This window comes from Chiroxiphia lanceolata, chromosome 3 (assembly GCF_009829145.1).
Source record: "Chiroxiphia lanceolata isolate bChiLan1 chromosome 3, bChiLan1.pri, whole genome shotgun sequence".
NCBI classification, from domain to species: domain Eukaryota; kingdom Metazoa; phylum Chordata; class Aves; order Passeriformes; family Pipridae; genus Chiroxiphia; species Chiroxiphia lanceolata.
Genome location: NC_045639.1, coordinates 64463335 through 64485704, shown reverse-complemented (window position 1 = coordinate 64485704; position 22370 = coordinate 64463335). Strand labels below are relative to the sequence as shown.

General features: G+C 39.5%; 1 protein-coding gene across 5 annotated transcripts in view; it reads left to right on the top strand.

The window, feature by feature from the left end:
- The window catches only part of PKIB (cAMP-dependent protein kinase inhibitor beta), a 56342-nt gene that overhangs the window by 31271 nt on the left and 2701 nt on the right, over positions 1-22370 (top strand). For 4 of the 5 annotated variants that reach the window (XM_032684042.1, XM_032684041.1, XM_032684039.1 and 1 more), the window contains exon 2: positions 19045-19219. In XM_032684042.1, coding sequence (XP_032539933.1) covers positions 19072-19219 — 148 coding nt within the window. In that variant the 5' untranslated portion in view covers positions 19045-19071. Of the gene's footprint in view, positions 1-3789; positions 3915-19044; positions 19220-22370 lie in introns of those variants that run through there. The other variant, XM_032684038.1, reaches the window with a different exon arrangement.

Sequence of the window (22370 nt, the reverse complement as noted above, 5' to 3'; positions counted from 1 at the left end):
TGTTAGTTAGTTCTGAGTGGTTGTCCTTTCATGTATGAAAATCGTAGGTTGAAGCACGTTTCTGAAGCATCCAACTTGGGAGAGGAAACTTTGGCATCTAGTTCTTCAGTTTGGCCTCTGTATGCTTTGCAGGTCTGCTACCTCAAGCAAAGGTGTCGTGGCACTTGTCATACATGCACATGCTCTTGGCTGAAGAATGAAGAAAACCCACTCCCATACGCTATGAAGAATTGTGGTGTGTGAAACCAGAAAAAAGGCAAGAGGAGTTCCAGGGGCAGTAGTGGGCCTTTATCATGACAGTCCACAAAAAGTTAGACTTTGCAATTGGCTGCTTGCACTGTGCTTAACTCCACCTTTATTTGCTTTAGAGAAAAGCGTGGGTTTATCAGTCGTAGGGTGACCCCAAATATTTTCATATCCAATGAAACTCAGAGAACTTCTTTTCATCCCTAGTCTTCTCACCTTAATGGCTATGGCAAGAGCATTCAGAGAGAAAAGAAATTGGATAACATATCTCCTCAGTGTAGGAGATGTGGAGCTGTCCATACCTAATAATACAAAATAAATGCACATTAAAAATAACCTGAAATGCCTTTGTATGCATCTTATAAACCCAAGAACCTTGTGGATGTTGATCCAATAATATACCTCACATTCTAATTTTTATTTCTTTAAAAATTAATACAAGATAGCTTGGTCAGTCTATAAAAAGATTAACCTGAGCTTCTCAAGTGCACCAAATTCAAGTTCAGAATACTTTGTTCATATATTAAAAAATTAATAAATAGAACTTCTTATGGTAGAAAAAGTCAGTAAGTAAGGGTCTCAGCAGAATTATCTGGAAAATTAATTTGTTGAAATGCAAAAGTGGTTTACTAAATGATTACATATCTGAATGGACTTTACACAATCCAAACGTGTCTTTTGTGATACTCTGAATGCTCTCAATACTGCAAGACTAACAAAGTTTGTCCAAGTTTACAGCAAGTAATCTGTCCTTGCATATGTAGTAGGCAAACTTTCATTAAAGCGTCCTGATGCATATTAGGAAGCTCTTAGATTATTAATTTATCTGGCACCACGTCACTTGCTGAACTTTTAAGTGTAAAAATTTGGTTTCTGAGTCATGGTTTTGGAAGCTGCAGTAACAGCTCAGAAAAATCTATCCTTTAGCTAGTAGAAAACCCTGGAGAGCTGCAAAGATGTATGATATATATACGCTTTTAAACTTCAAAATAGGAAAGAGAGAACCCATCAACAGACCTTTTGTATGTGCATGTTGTTTTTTTCCTCTCCCGAGCACTTAGGTAACTATAAGGCAGCTAAAATCAACACACAAAATGTCAAGTTTGAAAGGACATGTGCAAAGAAACTATTTTGGACTAAGGATGTGGTTCAAAGCACTGACTGTACTAACAGTTTGTCCAGTAATGTATCAGCTGAAATAAAAGCATGGGGTTTGGTCTTCAGGTGAGCAACAGATTTGGAACAAGATGGCATTTTAACTTGAGATAACGTTCACAATTTTATGCTTCCCTGCTGATATCAGGCATGATTTGTTGGGGGGGAATAGAAGAGAAGAAAACAGGTTGGAGAGGGGGCTAATGGTGCTGTAGACATTGTAGTACCCTAACTGAGTTGTCTCTGAGCATCAGCATGGTGGCAGCCACATACTTTCTGCTACTCTAGAACAGGTAGAAGTTGATAACATTTTCTGTCTCCCCGTATTCACAGATACTGTGAATTCACTACTCCCTGTAGTCTCCTCAGATCCTGGCTCTTAATTAGAATCCCATTTTTGCTTTGCCCTGCCAGCTATACTAAAATAAATGAAGCATATCTTGTAACCAATGGTCAAAGACAGTTATGTAGGTGAAGTTTTTTTCAGATAGTGCTAATTAAGCAAGACAATAAAATGGCCATAATCAATATGCACGAGAAGAAAGCTAATTTTACAGAGTGCTAAAAGCTTCAGGGAAGATCGTACTTTTTCTGTAAATTTATGCATTCTTCATTGTATCAGCTACTGTTGCAGAAATGTTGAGGTGGAAGCTGAGAAGTGTTACAGTTTATTTTGAAATATTTTGAAATCCAGTCATCTGTCTATGATGAACCTGATCTACTTCACATTGCTGGTTTTCGTATTATTATTCTAATAACTTTCTGGAGCAGCATTTTTATAACTAATACCTGTGAAACAGGCAGGGGTTCTCTGAGCTCTTTGCAAAGTTTGTACAGGGTTTCATGAAGTATTATCTCTCAGTATGAAAGTGCAGAGGGAAGAATGTTCATCCAAGAGAGGATATGGGGAAGAAAAGGTTGTATTTGGCAAGTGCTGAATTGTTTAATAGATATGTGTAGACTTTAGTGTGGTTTCATTTCAGTGTGGTACCCAAATTAATACATTAATTGTTTGAAGGTTAGATTAATAGAGCCATTTAAACAAAATTGTTTCCTTTTTTATCTTCTTTTCATGTCTAGGTTAAATACTTGAAATAGAGATGACACTGTATAGAAAAGGAATACGTATCTAGGCAAATTATTTTCTATTTCTGCTACCTGACTTTATGTTTCCACTGACATCCACTGAAATGTCCTATTTTTACTTTAGTAACTAAGTAATTCGCTGATGTGAACAGTTTGTACTAAGATCCCTATCTCGATTGCCCTGGTGTACATCTAGAGGAACATAACTCCTGTGGGATTGCTCTAGATTTACAGCATCCAAGTTTTACTCAGCATTGGTCCTCTGTGTTGAAGAAACCTATTTGATGGTAAATAAAACCTCACCTTCCCCCCAGTCCCTCACCTGTGGCTGACTGACCCTTGAAAAGCATCAGTGGAGAATGTCTTGTCTTGGCACAGAATATTGAATCATTTCCTTAACTGAAAAGTTAATTTTTCTTCAGTGTTCCTTTCCTCTTTTTACCCTGCTGACATGTTCAGCACAAAAGAAGCTTTTTTTATTTGTATGGCTTCAAATTGTTTCAGCCTTCCTGATTTTTAAAAGCAGGGAGGCTTTTCCAGTGGCAGTTTGCTTCTCTGGTAGTTATGCGACAGCAGTTATTTTTGAGGAGACAGTAGAAGCCAGAGCTGCTGGCATAGCTCAAGCAGTGGCTTTCTCCTGTAGCTCATGCCTGGCCCCTCTTGAAGAAAGACCATGGCGTGGATGCTGAGGGCATACCTGAACCACAAACTTCCAGGTTTAGGGAAGGCAGAATTGGGCAGATTGCCAAATAGCCATACTAGATGACCCTCTTCTTGTAGGCTGGTTGGTTCTCCAGGCAAGTCAACTGACAGCTAATACAAAATTAAGCAGTATGGTTATTTCCAGGCAGCTTTCTTGTCTGCTGTGAAATCTGTGTGTAGATGCTGAAATTTTAACTGTTGTTTGCCTTTGCTGAAAATGCATTGGGAAAGTATTATTTATCTTACAACAACATGGAAGTAGTTTTTATGCCAGTTACATGTTCTCTCTTTGGATAGCACAATGCCACTGGATAGCAGAATGCCATTGAACAGCCAAAGCTTGTTTGCTTACACTATGTCCAGGCAGCAGTTGCCACCTTTGGGGTGAATATAACAGCATTGCTGCTGTAGAAAGATTTGCCCTCTGTTATGGGAGGATGTAGAATTCCTTTAATGACATGGTTGTAAGGACTTATTTTTGTACCAGAAACGCCCTGAATGGAAAGGCTGAAGTCCAGAAGTCCACCTACAAGGCATGTGCTTCTTTATGTGAATTTGTAATCAGTTCCTTTATTTTAAATGCGTGCAAGTTTATCTTCCCTCTTGGCAACAGTTCCGCTTTCCCTTGGTGTTTTGCTGTAGTCAGCTGAAAAGCCAGACACTGAGATCATGTTCCAGTTGTTTCTGGGCATCTCTGGTATTCATCAGCCCCTTTTTGCTGTCCTGTAAGTAGCTTTTTTCTTATGCTCTCATTTTCCATATTGTATTCTCTACCTCTTTTAAGTCTGTTTTTAAAACGTACTTTAGCAACATTTCATAAGCATCTACCATTCCTAAAGAAGTTTAGTTAAAGAGCTGTGTTTGTTTCCTTACTGCCTTGAACAGACTAAGCAAACAGAGAAATTCCCCTTAATTCTAACTTGTAGCCTTGCCAATGTACTCCTGTTCACTGGGCGTTACACACTGTGGAAGTCATCTTTGTCTTTCTAGGCTCTCCTTCGAAATGCCAGAGCAAGCATCTATTGGTATAATAAATGTGGTTAGATTAAAAGCCAAAAAGACTCTAGATTATATGTTAAAATTTTGTTCTTTGGCTGTGCTTGTCTGTGCTTTAGGGAGTGCCCTGCTGAGAAGTACAGAAATGGGTTCAATTTCTCTGTTGGGGAGGGGAAGAGGGATTCATCAGGCAAAACCATGTATGTGGCCCTTAAGATGCAGATTGTCAGGTCAGTCCTGTAGTGACGTATGTATCACAGCCAGGTTTCTGGAGCCCTTTGTGACCATCAGGAGTCTGAGATGGAGTAGGAATAGCTGCTTTTGCTTGGACTTGGCCTTCACACAGTCATCACAAGTTTGAGAGACTCTTTGCAGTTTAGGGAGAAGTGCTGAAACTTCTCAGGCAGGAACAAATCTTGCTCTTACTTTTTTCCGTCATCATAAACGAGTAGGGCTTTATGGAGGGGTATCTGCAGAGATTTATTTTCTGACAGTACTCTCCTAAACCTCCATGTCATTGAACAAATCTGTATTGGTTTAGTTGATGTTATAAGGAACAGAATGTGCCCCATGGTTTTAAAATGAGGTCTGTTCAGTGAAAGGTCATGCCTATTCATCTGCAATCAAGAAAATGCAGAACTATTTCTGCACTTTTTAAAGAAAAACAAAAGTTATAAATAAAACAAACCTTTCAACTGCTCATTTTAAAGTGAGACATAAAAATGTAGAAGAATATTTCCTATCATGCCCGTAGTCTTTAGTAGCTCTTCAAGAACAAGAGGTTATCTGCAGAAAGACTCCCCTGAAATCTCACCATATGCAGTTTTCCACCCAGATTCATGCAAGACTCTAGGGATGAGGTGTAGGCTCTACTGAACTCCAGTGCTGAGTGGTGTTTAGAAAAAGAGAATCCACCATCTCTAAGGATATGCTCTCATCAGGAGACCCTGGCAAGCAACCTTCTTATTTTTGAATACATAGGTCTTAATGCAGAAGTAAATGCCAGTACATAAAACAAGGAGTAAATGTTTTGAGTGCTACAACATCAGCATAATCCCTCAATGATCTGCACTTGTCAGTCAGTATCACTTCCAGGTTTTGGTTTGAAATGCTCAACTCATATTTCCACCAAAAAAAAAAAAAATCCCATGGAGTTTCCAGTTAAGCCTGGTGATTAAAGCACTTGCCATATCCATAGCAACTCAAAATGACTGTCCTTTCACACGGTGCCAGCCCCTAACTACTGGCAAGCAACTCTTCAGGAGCAGTCAGCAATCTCTTAACTAAACCTAGTAAAAAAGTTTCATTAAAATTGATGTGATTCAGGAATGGTTCCATGGTTCCATCAGACCTCTGTGCAGTGGAAGTGCAGATTCTTCTATAGTGAAAAACAGTTTTCAAGATGAAAATCCTATCCAATTCAACTCCAAAAGGAAGCAACATTTGCTTAGACCTATCTTGCTTGTTGCTTTTGCTACTCCTTGTGGAAGAATGGCTCTGACGGCTCTGCTCTAACATGTCAAAATTAAACCCACCTCTCACTCAGAATACAGCAGACTAAACATTAAACTAAAATTGAAAAGACCAGGAGAAAGTGAACTGATTAAACTTTTAAACCCAAACGATTCAGTATGTGGAATTTCTACTTAAATATTCTTTGTATGACAAGTAGGAACAAGACTTGATTGCTTATTTATATTTTGGTGTCATTCCTCCACTTTTCCTTAAGCATCAACGGCCCATGAAGATTAATACAGTTGAATAAAAGTTCTGGGGCTCCTGGCATCCCAGCTAAAATACCTTAAGGGTCTAGCCGTACTTAGAATCATAGAATCATAGAATGGTTTGAGTTAGAAGGGATCCTTAGAGGTCATTTAGTCCAGTCACCCTGCCAAGGGCAGGGACATCAGCAACTAGATCAGGTTTCTCAGAGCCCCATCTGAACTGACCTTGAATGTTTCGAGGGATGGAGCATCCACCACCTCTCTGGGTAACTTGTGCCAATGTTTTACCACCCTCTGTAAAAAACTTCTTCCTTATATCCAATCTAAATTGACCCTCCTTCAGTTTAGAACCATTACCCCTTGTCCTGTCACAACAGGCCCTGCTAAAAAGTCTGTCCCATCTTTCTTCTAGGCCCCTTTTAAGTACTCAAAACCTGCAAGTACTTCATTCAAATAATTTATAAAAAGCACATTTTTCTCTCTGTTGTCATCTCTTAAATCATCCTGTATGTACTGATTGTTTTCCATAGCCTAATTATCTTTTGGGATCTAAATACACCTTTTTTTGGTCCCTATTTGAAGCACTTTACCCAGGTGCTTCAATAGCAGGGCATGTTTACTGAAGCATCATTTATCAAAATGGAAAAGATTCTTTTAAAGTCATCTGCCTTAATCTGAGATCATTTTAATTGAATTATTTAAAATACATAAATTCAACTGTGTGCAAATTACCTGACTGCCAGCCTCATGCATGCCTTGGGAAGGTCTGTTTGGTGCTTGTTCTTGAACAACAGATCAGTTATAATATTTGGAGGTAGGGATTTGCTTTTAGGGCTTACTTTTTCTGAGAGACAATAATTTTCTTCAATTGCCAAGTAAGATCAGTGAGATTCTAAAATAATTTCCTAAGTATATTTTACTAGAATTTTGATTGAAATACATCTTTTTTTTTTACCAAACTAGTCTATAACTGTGAAGCCCTAAGATATGTTTTAATGTCCTAGGCTAAGGGTGTGGGAGGGTAATAGAGATTATTCATATTTTGATGAAATAGAAGTATATTGAAATGCTAAAGAAATTAAACATGTTTAGGTTTGTAACTAATATGAATTTTACCTATTAGACCTGTTCTCCTAGGAAAAAGAGACACTCTAAAATAGCATGAAAGTCAGGCAGGTTTATAAATTGCTGTGATCGATGGTATCCTTTCAGCAGAGTCACAGAGGGAACAAATGGAGTCATCTAAAAATAGGAAGGCAAGAGCAAGTATAGTACTGCAGATAAACCCTTCACCTGAAGTGTAAAGTTAATCCAAAATAAATTGGATAATCATATACCCTATTTGTTTCTATCATTAGTCCTCAGGAGACTGTGAGTTGTGGATTTTTGATTTATTTAATTTCTCTCATCGGTGATATTCAGTGGAGTAGTAGCTCATTCTCAGAAAATGTAAGAACAAGATGCTCTCAAATATTTGTGCCCCCATATTCCTTGTTCTGTGAAAAAAGTTTTCCCCCAATCTCAGAATTTTCTAGAAGAGGAGTAAGTCTGAGGTTTGCATTGTTCTGATCCTTTGTGCCTGTGCGTGTAAATACTCTGCAGTCTCTGACCTTTATCTGTGCAGTCACAGATTTTTTGGTGTGCAGATAAGCAGGGACTGTATCATCAGGTGTCTGATCCTCTGGAGACAACTCCTGTCACCAAATTTGAGTGGGACAAATCCAATTCATTGGTCTGCTCTTGAATGTCAAAGAGCTCATTCCTAGTACTGTCTCCTGTCTGTACTTGCAAATTTCAGTGGAAGCAACAGAAGCCTTGCAATTAGATGAAGCCAAGTACATGCAGAACTGCAGTATCAAATTGTAAACCTCTACTATCAGGATATGTTTCAGTGAATTGTAATTGACTGAATTTTTTTTCTTGCATGTTAAAGTCTATTGTAAATATAATTGAGAAAGTCTTGTGAATCAAGGTCATTGCTTATATTAGGTTTAAAGGAAGACAGATTTCTCGAATCTCAGTCTATTTTCTTAGTGAGTCACCATGGGAGGGGGCAAATTTTTCTACCTGTAATTTCATTAAAATCAGAAAATAGGATAACTGGCAAGATTGAACAGGTAAACTCTAGAGGATATAATATGAGTGGAATTGTATTAAAGTAAGCATGATGTATGCTGGAGAATGAAATGAAAATGAAAAATTAGTCATTTAATATTGAAGAAATACTGTTTCTGAGGCAAAAGTTTATGCTAAAGCATAAATAAAATATTAATTGAACATACAGAGCAGGAACTGAGGGTCTAGATTTAAAACTCAATTTTCAAAGACAGTGCAGCAAAGTCATATAACTGCTCAAAATGTAGCCATATGTCCTATTGATTTTTAATCTTTATGAATCTTAAAATCACTGACATGTTGAGCACAGCAGTAGGAAACTTCAGTGTCTCATTAAAGGCCTCTTCAGTGCACCATGTTGACTTGCAGTTGGGAGTTAGCTCCATTTTGTTTGCTTTAGACTTCGCTTGCCAAATGGCTGTTTGCTGCCTGGGCATACTTTAAAAGTCACCAGATTACTGTAAAAAGCACAGTGTTCTCCTCTCTGTTGGTTCATCTTCCCCTGAGGGCAAACTGAACCAAAATGATTTTGTAGAACTTTCCAGCACCACTGGTGGCCTAAGGACATGATCAAGACAGAGTTCTTAGGGAAAGAAAATATTTTTTTATTAGTTAGAAAAATGTAATTGGAAAAGCTTTTGGGTATACCAGCAGAGATGCCTTTATAGGATTATTCTGCAATAGTTCACTTATATTTGCAAAATTAAAGAGTTTTTACTACCCTTGAAGTGAGTTAATAAAATAATATTTTATTACCTAATTAAACATTTATTGAGTTGAGCAAACATGGTTTTCTTTCCAACATCCTATCCAGTGAAGAATGCCAAATTAAGTATTTTGGATTGGATTTCCAGAAGCATCCGTGGATGAGCCAGAAGAATAGTTCAACCTAGATCACTTATGGAGTACAAGAAGCAACTGAAGTGAGAAACATATGAATAATTATGGGGGAAATAGTTATGCAGAGCTTCATGATGAAAGGATGATGCTGAGCCTCTGAGAACTGTGTTTGAGTGAAGTGTTGGAGTGATGTCTGCAAGATACCTTAGTGGCTCTCAGACTGATATTTGCTTTTTGTGAAGAGAGTGGTAGAGGCATCAACAGTCAACATTACCAAAGTAGAGGAAGTCATCAACTGCTTTACCTGTCAGGCTGGTGCTTAAGGAAGCTACAGAATAATAAAAACTTGGAGGGTTAGATTTACAAGCCGGCTCATGACAAAGACAAGCAGGCTTTGTTGCATCTTGCTGTGGTAAATAAAATAAAAATAGCCTTTATTAGTATGTTAGCACTTTAAATGCTCAATAAAGAATGGAGAGTTAAGCTGACTTTGTATCTAGACCTCTGTGTAAGCAGCAATTTAATACTAAGTTTCACTTAATTTTTTGTTGGTTTGGTTTGTGTTGGGAGATTTTTTGTTTGGTTTTGTTTGTTTGTTCTATTTTGGGTTTTTGTTTGTTTGGTATTTGTTTTGGGTTTTGTTTTGTTTTGGGGTTTGTTTGTTTGTTTTTGTATTAGACTGCTGTGAGTAGTTTTTGGTGTGGAAATGGTGACTCTTCCTTGTATGTGCTTGGCCCTATGAACCCAGAATGCAGAAATAGTGAAGTTTTACTCCAACTTAAAGAGAAGAATGGTGCTTGGATTTGGTTAGACTTTAACTTTTCCAAAGTGTCCACCAGACATAGACATATCATTACAAGACAGAGAGTATCCTCTCCTATCTTCAGGTGAAGAAATGCTAAGGAGTGTGACTACCAAACTGGCTAAACTGAAGTCATCATCATCATGGCCAGTCTTCATCAGTAAGGTGCAACTGAGCTGCCCAGGGAAGAAGTCTGTGGAGAGGGTGGGATGGTCTGCTGGCCATAAAAAATACAGCTCATAGGTTTGAAGAAGAAAGAATCATACAAATAAAATACAGTTAATCTTTTAGCTACCTAGCTAGTTTGCTGCTAATCCGTAGGTTCTCTATCATGCCCGTCTCTGTGCATCATCCTGCATTTCAGTCTCCTGAAATGTTCCCCAAACTTGAACAAGCCTCTCATCCTCCCTGTCACCATCTTGCTTGTCTTCCAAGGAAACTCCTTTCTCTTCCTCAGTAAGGTTCCAGAGCTCTCCTTTCTTCCTGTGCTCTTTTAGCTTGTCATGTCATTTTTTTATCCCATGTAGATAAAGATCCCTCAGTTAATCTCTCCTCTCTACATACAGGCACAGTTACAGGCTCCCCATGCCTCTTCTCTGACATCCTTGTGCTCCTAGCCCACATGTTCAGTTTGTGCCCTCATGTTGCTACCAGTCAACTTCGTGCTTTGCAACTCCTTCTCTTCTATAAGCACTTCCACAAGGATTTCCATTCCTGGGCCTGTACATACTCGTACCCTCAAATTCACTCTGAACCAGATAGACGCATTCCTCGTTCATGTCAGTAAGATCTCAAGGAGTCTTGGGCCTTCTCCAGTGAGAGACTTTGAGTACACAACTGTGTTGGTTATGTGCATAGGATTGCCCCATTCTCATATATTTGCTAAACTGTAAATTCATCTTCTCTCAATTGCATTTGAGATTGCACAGTGCTGATTGCTTTACTTGAGTGCATTGTGTAAGTAGACTTCAGTATGCCTTAAGCTGTTTGCTGCCTCAGCTTTTCCTGATGTTTTGGTCAAAGTAGTTTTCTTCCAGAGTTGGCAAATCCCTTTCTGCTAATGAAGAATACAGTATTGACATATATGCGCTGGCTTACGTAGTTGTTGACTTGTCCTGTTGTTGCCCAGTCCATATCCATAAAAGATATGTTTAATATCTTTATTGATGATCTGGATGAGGGAATCGAGTCCACCATCAGCAAATTTGCAGATGGCACCAAGTTGGAGGGAGTGTCAATCTGCTGGAGGGTAGGAGGGCTCTGCAGAGGGACCTGGACAGGCTGGATAAATGGGCTGACTCCAATGGTATGATGTTTAACAAGACCAAGTGCTAGGTCCTGCACTTTGGCCACAACAACCCCCTACAGTACTACAGGCTGGGGACAGAGTGGCTGGAGAGCAGCCAGGCCGAAAGGGACCTGCGGGTTCTAATCAACAGGAAGTTGAACATGAGCCAGCAGTGTGCCCAGGTGGCCAAGAAGGCCAATGGTATCCTGGCCTGTATCAGGAATAGTGTGGCCAACAGGACCAGGGCAGAGATTCTTCTCCTGTACTCAGTACTAGTTAGGCTGCACCATGAGTACTGTGTCCAGTTCTGGGCCCCTCGGTTTAGGAGGGACACCGAGGTGCTGGAGAGTGTCCAAAGAAGAGCAATGAGATTGGTGAAGGGACTCGAGCACAGGCTCTATGAGGAGCAGCTGAGGGAGCTGGGGTTGTTTAGCCTGGAGAAGAGGAGGCTCAGGGGAGACCTCATCACTCTCTACAACTACCTGAAAGAAGGTTGCAGCGAGATGGGAGTCGGTCTCTTCTCCCAGGCAACCAACCAGCAGTAGGACAAGAGAGCATGGTCTTAAGCTGTGCCGGAGGAGTTTTAGGTTAGACATTAGAAAGAAATTTTTTACAGAGAGAGTGATCAGACATTGGAGTGGGCTGCCCTGGGAGGTGGTGGAGTCACCATCCCTGGAGGTTTTTAAGATGAGACTGGATGTGGCACTTAGTGCCATGGTCTAGTTGTCAGGGTGGGGTTGGGTCATGGGTTGGACTCAGTGACCTCAGAGGTCTTTTTCAACCTGGTTGATTCTATGATTCTGTGATTCTAAATTATTCCTCATGTATATTCCTGTAAGTGGGGAAAATTCTCTTGGATTTCAAGCCAGATACAGATCCTAAGAAAGGATTTAGAAGGTTGGAACTTCGTGGCTGAACTCAGAAAGTTATTTGGGGGTATGTGGGACAGGTGATACTTATACATATTGCAATAGGAAATGAAAACTCTATGAGGATGAATGGCCAAAATATAAGAGGAAGAATTAGGTTGGTCATTGATTTGTTACCACTGAACTTTATTTCTTATTCTCTAGTAGAGGATGTGTTTGATTTCTTTCCAGTATAGTTGAGGAGTTTGAATTGAATTGTGTTTCCCGTGAAGTCGACAAACATTTATGTTTGTCATTGCTTTTGGTCACTCACAGACATTTGGAAAATGACGTGCTTGCTTGCCTAGTATTGACTGCCTTCAGCTAATGTCACTTCATTTATTACTTACTGCAGATAACTTCTGATTCAGTTGTCAGTATCATGACCCCTTCTCTTCTCTCCCTTATTTTCTTTCACAAAGGGAAAATTGTGCCATTACTTAGAACTGTTATTAGTTTTGTAATGTGTTCTCCTGTGCATTGGAGCACTGTGCACACTCAGGAATCAGATACAGTTCACAGTAAAGCTTTCTACTTTGCATGGGCTTGTAGAAGGCGAACTTCACAATTGGTATCTGTGCATTCTCCAGAAGCATGAAGGCAGCAGGATTAATAAGTTAGATGGCTTTTTTTTCTCTTATCTCTCCTATGAGTATAATATTGGCTTTATGGAAGTGATCAGAAAATTCAACTGTAAGTTTTGAAGTAACATTCTGAGGAAGAAAGAAGTCTTACAGGTTTGGCCAAGACTTTCAGATTCTGTGTCCCAAAATGATGAACACCTGAACAACAGGATCAAGATCTTGGACTTCCATTCAGTGCTTCTAAGAGCACCAAGGGAGGAAATGGAGGAATGATGTAATCATGATATCCCAGGCTGACCAACTTGGCATTAGGAAAAACGGAATCCACTTTTGCACGTTATTGGTAAGAATGTTCTTCTGGTGCAAGACTGTAGAGCAGATCATGTATCCAGAGCAGAAGGAACACACAAGACATTTGTGCTAAATGTCTGTCCAGCTGTGTACACTGTAAGCAGCCAAAAGTGAAAACCTGTTATACAATACACCAGACTTTGAAATATCATCCCAAAAATGTCATGTGTTATTTGGGCTGTAACATCCAGACTGACACAGATGTAGAAGGACTCAGACATGCTTCTGCACTGTAGATTTACTGAGATGGGATATAGTTTAGTTTCCCTGTAGGGAAAAACAGCTCATCAGTTTTTCAGAGAACATGGACTATAGAGACCAACTCTTTTTGTACAGGAAACACAAATCATCCTTCTAACGTGAAATAATAAAAGGAACTCTTGTTTCAAGTTTAGTGATGTATTAAAAAACTGAAAGCTAACAAATTTACTTCTTTTTCCTTAATTAATCACTTCTAACATTCATACAGTCAGATGTATTGCTTCTGTATATTAAGAAATGTGTGGTTTCTTGTCTTAAGCTCCAAATAAAAGACCCCTGTGTTTGGATATACTTATAGTAAAGAGCACTTGTTTATCTTTCTGTGTGCTTCCCAGCACTAGGGTTACCAGTGTGTTACAAATGTTCCTGATGTGAAAAAAACACATAGCAGAAATTTTTCTCACAAAATTTGTTATGCAAGTGCCCAAGTTACTGTTAGTCATCATCATAATCTCTGGGCTGTTTTCCTTAAAAGCACGGATGTTCCTAGTTTTTTTTCCTTTTCTGTAATACAAAAATGCCTCACGACAGAGTATAAGGATTACATGAGCACATATACTGAGAATGTTCCTGTTCTGAGACCTTTGGTAAGAGGAGGCAAAGCCATCAGGATGCAGTTGCTGCAGAAGTGGATGTGAAAGTGTGGCAACTGCACAGCAAGGCGATGTGGTTTTCAACTCAGTTGCATGGTCGGAAGCATTTCATTCAATAAGTTTTCTGTTTTGTTCTCCTTACTTTGAAAGTTTTGAACCTACAGGTGCTTGGAGAACACTTATTACTTACAGGTAAATAAAAATGAACTAAACAACACTGAAAGGACTGAAATTCTTTCTGAATATAGTAAGATGCTGAAATGCATCTTACAGTAAGAGACCCTCAAGACGTAGAATCAGTCAGTATGGCTCTGAAAGTACTACTTGGTTACTTATTTTTCATCTATTTTTGAGAGGATTTCACACTTTCCAGTTTGTTCCTATTAAGGAGCATTCAAAAGGAACAGTGTTTGGTAAGTGCAGCTTTCTCTGCTACAGAGACTGTTCTTAAGACCTAAGAGTTTTTGACAGAATGCCTGAGTGGCAAGGAGTGATATGTTTGGTCTTTCAGTCTCCTGTGGAGTGGAGTTGCCACAATACCAATGTCAGGAACCTTTTGACATTTACTGAGGAACAGTTTGTCCTTCCAAGAAGAACAAAACCAGTATTTTGTCTGTGTGAGACAATAGAAAGATCAGAAGAAAGAACAGCTTTCACAAATACTTAAGGTGGTGATTTATCTACTTCCTAGCAGATAAGAGTGAGGAAGAGATAGCACTGACATTTCATGTGGACTGCTACAGCTGAGCACCTTGAAGCATTATTTCTCTTGTTGCTGCACACAAGTTGTTTCAGGAGACTTATTTGTTCTCTTCCTTTGTCATTTATTTAAAGAAATTCTTACCAGCTTCTGTGACTCATTTTCCTCCAAAGGGCTGGCTATGCTGCCAACAAAAGAGGATTCAAAGATTAATAAACTAGCTGTCTCTCAGAAAAAATGTCACTAGTATTTTACCTGCCATTATTTTGTCTGAGAATGATTACTTGAATGTCTCATACATCAGTAATTGAGTTTTGCTTTTCATTGTAGCCAGTTTTCACAAGCAGAGCGCTTCCTTTCCGCTTGCACACCTGTTTTGACCCACCCCTAGAAGAAGCAGAGGATAACCCAAGTTCTTATTAATTAATCCCTTGGGGTGGATTAGAGTGAAAATGACACTGAATAATCGATGTTTGAAAACATATATATGTAGGGTTTATTTTTGAACAATTTTGTTTCAAAGGTAAACAGGTATGTTGCCATTTTGGGTGTTATCATCTATATCTATCATCTCTAGCAGTATATCAATCATTAGAGCATAAGGATAACACTTACAGAAATGCATAAGGGAGAGAAAGGGAAAGAAAGGATAAAGGTGGAAAGATATATATAGTCACTGCCCACTGGATCCAGCGATGAAACTTGGTAGTTGCAGCTTCCATGTCTGTTAGTTGAAGTGGTGGTCTTGGTCCGTTGGGGGTGGGGAAGGGAAACCCACACGCTCAAAGAAGTTATGAGTTATTATATACTTCTAGCTCACGTGCGAATGCCACGTACCTTTCAGGGGCAGGGAGTTTTACCATGGGTAGTGTCACGGGCCTCCAACATCTCCCACAGCCCAGGCCAGACGTGCAGAGTTCACGTGAAGGGCATGGCAAAAACGGCTCATCCCACCTTTCAGTCCTCAACCCCTCAGCAGCACTCTCGGGAGGATAGGGCCGGCTGGGTGAGCAGCCGTCTCTTCCCAGCCTGCAAAAGTCCCCTAGCGGTCCCAGAATGTGTAAATCATTAACCATTTCAGTCCCTGACAACACCTGAATGGTCTGATGTGCATTCTGTGTGGTCCTGCAGGGATTTCAGAGGCGCATATGAGAGGATTAACCTAGTACTCCCAAAAACCTGGCCCAGGAATGAGTTTCAAAGTTAGCCTGGTGCCATGGAGTACTGACGGGATGCCAGGCAAAGCCTTTGGTCTCTAACTTTAGTAGATGAGCTTTTCTGGGACATCCATCTGCTTTCCTACTATTGACCCTCCTGCAAACAGCTTGCATCCCTACCCAGCTCTTTGTTTCCACGCAGTCTTCTTATACTTTTGGGTAGCCTGGGTTTTTGCTGTGGAAAAAAGGGAGCTGGGGAAGTACAGAAACAGAAGTTTCTGTTTTGGAAATCTGGCACTATTCTTTTAGAGCTGTGCTCTGTTAGTCTGGTAAGCAGTGACACAGGAGAAAAATGATAACAGTAATTTGGAAACTGAGAGAAGCAACTGCATTCAGGAGTTGGCAAGATATAAGTATCTTTATCTTGGATAAGGCTAGAGCAAAATGGGTTCAGTGAAGCTGAAGGAGATGTTGCTAGCAGGAGGAGGAGTGGAATTGAGAAAATAGGTGCTTTGCACATTGTGATTATTGTTTACTCTGTGAGTAAGGATGAATAATACTGTGCTTAACAGATGCAAGAAGATGCCAGAAAGGTAGACATTTCCTGATGGATATGTTTAAAAAATTAAAGGTAGAAACAGATGAAGAGGAGAAACTCTACATCCTTACTTGGATATAGGCCCTAGAAAATACTATTATAAGAGAGCATCAGAATTAAACTGAAAATATTCCTTAGAACATTAAAGAACAAAATGCCATTCCTTTCAAGTACAGCAGCAAGCTGTTTTGAATAACGTCTGTCATATGTTTGGAGGTGAATTTAAGTTTTGATTTATATGGACCTAAATGGACTTAAGTTTTTTAATGTCAATTCTAAGCCTGCTGAGATAGTCCCTCCTCTTTCAAATATACTTAAAGAACATCCTGTGCTAGCATAGTGTAGCACAGAAAAAACAAAGGTGAAAACATACAACCACTATGTATATAAAGGATGGTGTACTTTTATTATTTTTACATAACTCCATTTGAATTATGGCCAGCAGACGTATTGATAATGATCAGCTGATTTTCTGTCTGACAGATGTTCTAGATTTGTCTCTGCACGCTTTTTTAATCAAGTGCATAAATCAAAATTCACTTACACAAAGGTGTGTCAGACTGTGTCCTTCATCATCTTCCTGTGTTGTCTAGTATTGTGCAATGAAGGGAGATTACATCATAGGAGAAAGAGGTGTGCTGGAGAGGAAAGGGAGGGATTTGAAACAAGTACATAAGGTGGGTAAGTTGAAACTGTATTGCAGAAGAGAGTAGTTTAATATAGCATGAGTTGTAGAGCAGATTTTCTCCATTTAAAAAGTAACCATTTAGGGACCAAAACATCCATGCAGGAGAGAAAAGATGGAAAAAACTCCACAAGGCAGGCTTGAGAAAGTCTTTAACACTAATGTCATTCTGTAGATCGTCATGTGGACAGCAGTCAACTCACAACAGTATTATTGTCTTCACTGTATAAATGACTGAAATGAAATGGGCAGGAACTGCAGCAATACTGGTATTTTAGAACTGGGAACAAATTTTAACAAGTTTACTAAGCAAAAGAAGATCCCAAGTATTTTCTGTTCTTGAAGTGTAATTCACAGTGTCTGTACTTGCTCTGGTGAGCATGTGAAGAAAACATTTAGAACACCTACAGTTAAGTAAATATGGACACGCACAAAAAACCATGAGACTGTCTGTAAACATGGATTCTTTCTCCTTATTTTTATATTACATGTCAAGTACTGAATCTTAGCCATTTTAATTAATACATAGTATAATGCTATATCTGAGAATGTCAATGCATGTACTTTATGTATTTTCTCAAAAGTTGCATTCTTGAATATCCATGATTTTATATTCTTGCCACTTATGGAAGAGATTCATTTGGACTTGACCTGTTTTCATGCAGGACAGGAACCTTCTTCTAAATCTCCAGGTCAGAACTTTCACTTACTGACTCCGGTTAAAGAAAGTGGTTTATTCGCATGTTCAGGTCATCTTTCAGACTTGCAGATTGTACTTGTGCCTTCATTTCTCGCCAAAAGTTATGTATTTCTTTTATTACAAAGTATTTAGAGATATAAAGAAGATGAAGAATATTTATTCTTGTTTCTGGAGCGACACAGCTGAAAGGCACTTTGAGGGAGAAAATGTTTGTGGGGGAAATGCCAGGTCAGCATCAGTAATCAGATTTCTGCTCCTTCCTTCCTGCAGATCAGAGCAAGTCGTGTTTGATCTCTATTTCTATATTTTTTTATTTCCATGAAATGAAAGCACTAATATTTCCCAACCTTAGAATTTTAGAAAGGGGATTATGATGCTTTGCTTCTTACACGAACAACACTATCAACACTAACGTGATTGTGATTTTCCTTATCCAGTTCTTATCCTAAATACGGACAATTGTCAAACAGAAGCTGACAGCCTTCCATCGGATTGGTCTCCAGTTCCATCTGTATCCCTTCCCACTCAAAGTACTGACCGTATTTACCCAAAGAGACAAAATTCCTGTTTCCATATTGTGCACAGAACTGCATTCATATAGGGCAAGTAACTATTGTTTTTGAGTAACAGATGCCTAATTATTAGAAATTATTCTGTTAATTATCAGCAATTATTGTGTAAATTCTGGTCTGATAGTCTTTTGTGACTGCTAATGGCAGTTTTCACACACTACCCCTGTGTGCCACTTGCAGCCAAGTATCGCCTCCTTCTGCTCAGTGTTCTCACTTAATCTGTTGCCCTAGGGTGTGATCCTGCAAACACCTCCGTGCCTGATCCAAAGCCCATTTTGGTCAGCAGTTTTCCTATTCAATTCAATGGGCTTTGAGACAGGGAACAAGGGAGCAGAGCACTGTTGGCTCTATTATTTCCAGGATTCAGTTACTTATTAGATAAAAGTCACATTCCCAAGCGGAAGTTCAACCAGGCTTGTTTCAGCTTGTTTCCAGTAGAGGAAAACAAGTGGTTTGGTATCTACTGGATAAAGAAATTTTATGAAGAATTTCAGTTTGTTTTTTGAGAGGTCTTTTTTGTATAATGTTCTTCTCTGTGAAACGAGTTTGTTCTAACAAGATTGTAAATAAGAATCTGAGCAAGATTGATAATAAAGAAAACATGCTTTACTTCATACACACTATGACAACAGAGTTTCAGTTTCCTTCCAGGTAGTTGTATGGCAAAACCACTTAAAAAAAGGGAACAGGTCATGAAAAGACATACAGATGGCTGGCAGAAAGGGCTGCTGCTGACCCTGTTCACAGGTTTATTGTAAGTACGGAGTTGTTCATAGTGCTAATGTGATGTGCAAAGGAAATGGACAGACGTTCTTTTATCTTCAGCTGGGGCAGAAATAAAGCTTAAGCACTCAGTATTGAAATGTATGGGTTTTAATAACAAAAGAACCATTGGGCAAAGCGTATAGTTATTGTATTGTTGAGCAGGTGAGTAGCGTCCATCAGGCTACTTTTTGCCTCTTCTGTTTGTTCCGTTTGCAGACGTTGCTATGACGAAAGGAGTCAGCAATGACTGATGTGGAGCCTGTGGTCACAGATTTTGCAGCATCAGGACGGGCAGGGCGCCGCAACGCCTTACCAGATATCCTGGGCTCTCCTGCTGGTGCTGGGACTTCAGACCTGCCACACAAACTGGCTGATCTCTCTGTTTCAGAAGGTAATGGCTGCACATGCAGACAGGAACATTTTTATGCAGTCGTCCTTTGCTTTCTCCTTAAGGCTTCTGCCACCACACAGTTTTGATGTCAATACTGACATTTATTTCTTCATTTATAAATGAGTTCAACCTTCCAACGCAGTTCTTTCTTGTATCTCCTGATAAGACAAGTTAACAGTAACCCAGACTAAGTCTGCCATATTCACCCACAGATTCAGTGTTCAGCAACCTGGGGAAACAGTTCAGTGCTAGGAACTGAATTCCAGTTCCCCTTAGGAAGAACAAACACAGTTGCATTGATGGGCAACTTGGAAAACCCATCGCACCACCTATAAATTCAAATGTACTTCTGCACTGAGATAACTTAGCACAAGACAGCAAGCTGTGCTGTTAATCCAATGACAGCTAACCTAACTCAGGCATATACATTAAGAGTAGGGTTTATAGTGATTTACTCCTGATAATAGGCTTTAAACTTTGCTATCTGAGACCAGTGCCCAATTTTGCCATGTCCTTTAATTTGATAAGGTGCTCTGTTGATTTAGCACAAGTCTAATCAACACCAGCTTTGCATGTGAGCTTTTTACTTTCAGAGTGACTTCAGGGGGATTTTCATACTCAGAAAAATCTGGTTTCTAATGCATACGAAGTGAAAATTATAGGTTGACCTTAAACATGGTTTGCCCCTACTTTTTTAATCAGAATCTTTTCAGAAAACCTTTTCTTCTCATGCCCATCACTGTTGCTGCCATGACAAATGCCACCACAACTGATGGTCCCACATCCAGGAGCAGTGGTGGTATGGGTGCAGCACAGGGAAGGGCAAGCCTGCACTGAGGTGTGGAGGGTCCATGAATCTGAACTGAAGTAGATTATAGGAGAGATGAGGATGCATGTCCTCATTTTACATTGCCTGAAGCAATTACAGGATGTTGAGTTTACAGCTTCCTAAAGCACCATAAAGGCTGGGGGAGGGAGGATTTATTTGATCACAAATTGTCGTTGCTTTGGCGATTTAATTTATATTCATGTATTTGGGGTTCTGTAATCTAAACCAAACATGGGTCTAATCAAAGGACTGCTGGGCAGGTGGAAAGAACACTTCCAGGAGATGTGACAGGGGACCAAATGACACCCTGACTTGAACTGGGAAAAGAGAGGAAAATAAGAATCTGAATGGGTGCTGGAAGAAGACGTTACTTTTGAGAAAGGAAGGTGCAAGGATTTATGAAGAAAATAGGGTGGAAATAAAGAAAAAATTGGGAAAGATGGCAAGGTCAGATATCCTCAGGCTGCAGGGTAATAGTGAGGGGAACTGGGAGAATCTGGAAGAGCAGGTGGGATTCCTGTGACAGAGTACATTCAAAGTAAGGCTGGGAGTCCTGTGAGTCCAGTTAAAACTCCTTTGTCTCAAGAAGAGATTTTCTTCGCTATGAATATGAACATTATGTCCCTGCAGATTTTCTCCTTCTGGTGTGTGCAGCTGAAGCACCGGAAATCCATTCTGAAGTACAGTCACTTAACATTTAATGTTCTGGTTTTCAAATATTATGGGGTTTTTTGTTCCAAATAGCTCTTGCCTGGCATGGTCAGGCTTCAACAGGAAAGAATTGTTTCCATTACCAAAGGGGAGGTAGATGGGAATTTATATTGTTATTATTGTCAGGAGCTGTGGAAATGAAATGACAGGTTCAATTCACTGAAATATTCATTGCTATATTAGGGGTAACTAGCCTTTGTATTGTTTAGAGAAGTGAATCTTGAGGGAGTTGCACCATGTTAGACCACAAAAGAATACAACTGCTATAGATAAGTTTCTCATGTTTGTTTCACTTTAGCCTCTGGAAAGTTTAGTAGTTGGAAAGAATATACTTTCTAAAGCATAAAAATTTTCTCTCTTCAGTCTCCCCCCCACCCCCCCAAAATAAACGGGAAAGAGGGAAAGTCTTGCTATAAGAAATGTTACAGCATAGTATAAAATAAGTATTTAGCCCTCCAGACAGAATAGTAGTCCTCCTCTCCTAGTACCCACCCAATGCATTAAGAGGAAGAAACGAAACATAGCTATGTTAGTTTTAGCAAAATGTAGCGATGCTTTCTTACAAATACAGGTACCAGCACTGCCGGGATTTGAAGAACAATAAAGATCATGGAATTGTACTTTGTTTTTGTCATTGATATATAGCTGTGCCAGAGATTGCTGGAAGGGATCAGATTCTGTTATCAGCAGTTTACAGCAGTGATAATAGGAAATGAATACAGGATGCAGTTAGGTTCACTGACTGTTTGGATGCTTTTTGGGGATGGCAATTCCATAAGCATCAGATGGGAATTACAGCCTCGTTGTGTTGTAAGTTGAACTTTTGATAAGGCAGCAAGCAAATTGAGAAGACTTCATCAAAATGGAAAGACAGTTTTGAAGATCAAATGCTGTGACAGGGAAAGAGTTTGTTTGCAAAACATTTGGAGCTCAAACAGGCATCTCTTTTTGCCTGTTTCAGGCTATAACAATGAATTGTTTAAAATTGAAAGTAATTTTCAGCTCAGAACAAAGAAGTTAGATAAATGAGAAGTGCAGAAGATGGAACATGTGGCTATATAAAGTATGCCCTATTTTGTTTCTGCTCTGAAATTCAGATTCAGTGAAGATTATGGGAAGTGGTAAGGAGGACTCTCTCCATCTTGTTTCAAATTTAGCTAATGCTCATTGTATCATACATTTCCTCTTTCTAAAATGCTTTCAGCTCCTGTCATAGTGAAAAATCAGGAACAGGATGTGCTAATACCTTTTGTCTGTCTTAGGAAAGAAATTTGCTTTATTTGTACGAGGATTGTAGCTGTGTGATACAGATGTCCATGTACTCTGCAAGCCACACCACATTAATGTTCTCATGAGATTAGAGGGAGAGATTCTGGCACCAGCTGTTTATCTTGGAGCCTAACTCTGAAATGAAGACCATCTGTATCCTGTCTGATTGTCCTCTTATGGTGCATAAGTTTTGGAGGGCGGAGACTTTCCACAGGTGATCTGGTGGGAGGTTGTACTGGAACCAAGTTAAACAGCTGATTGGTGTCACTGGTGATCCAAAGGTTGAAGAGGAGGCTGCAAGACACAAAGAGAGAGCAAAGAAGCTATACTGGTCTCCCACAT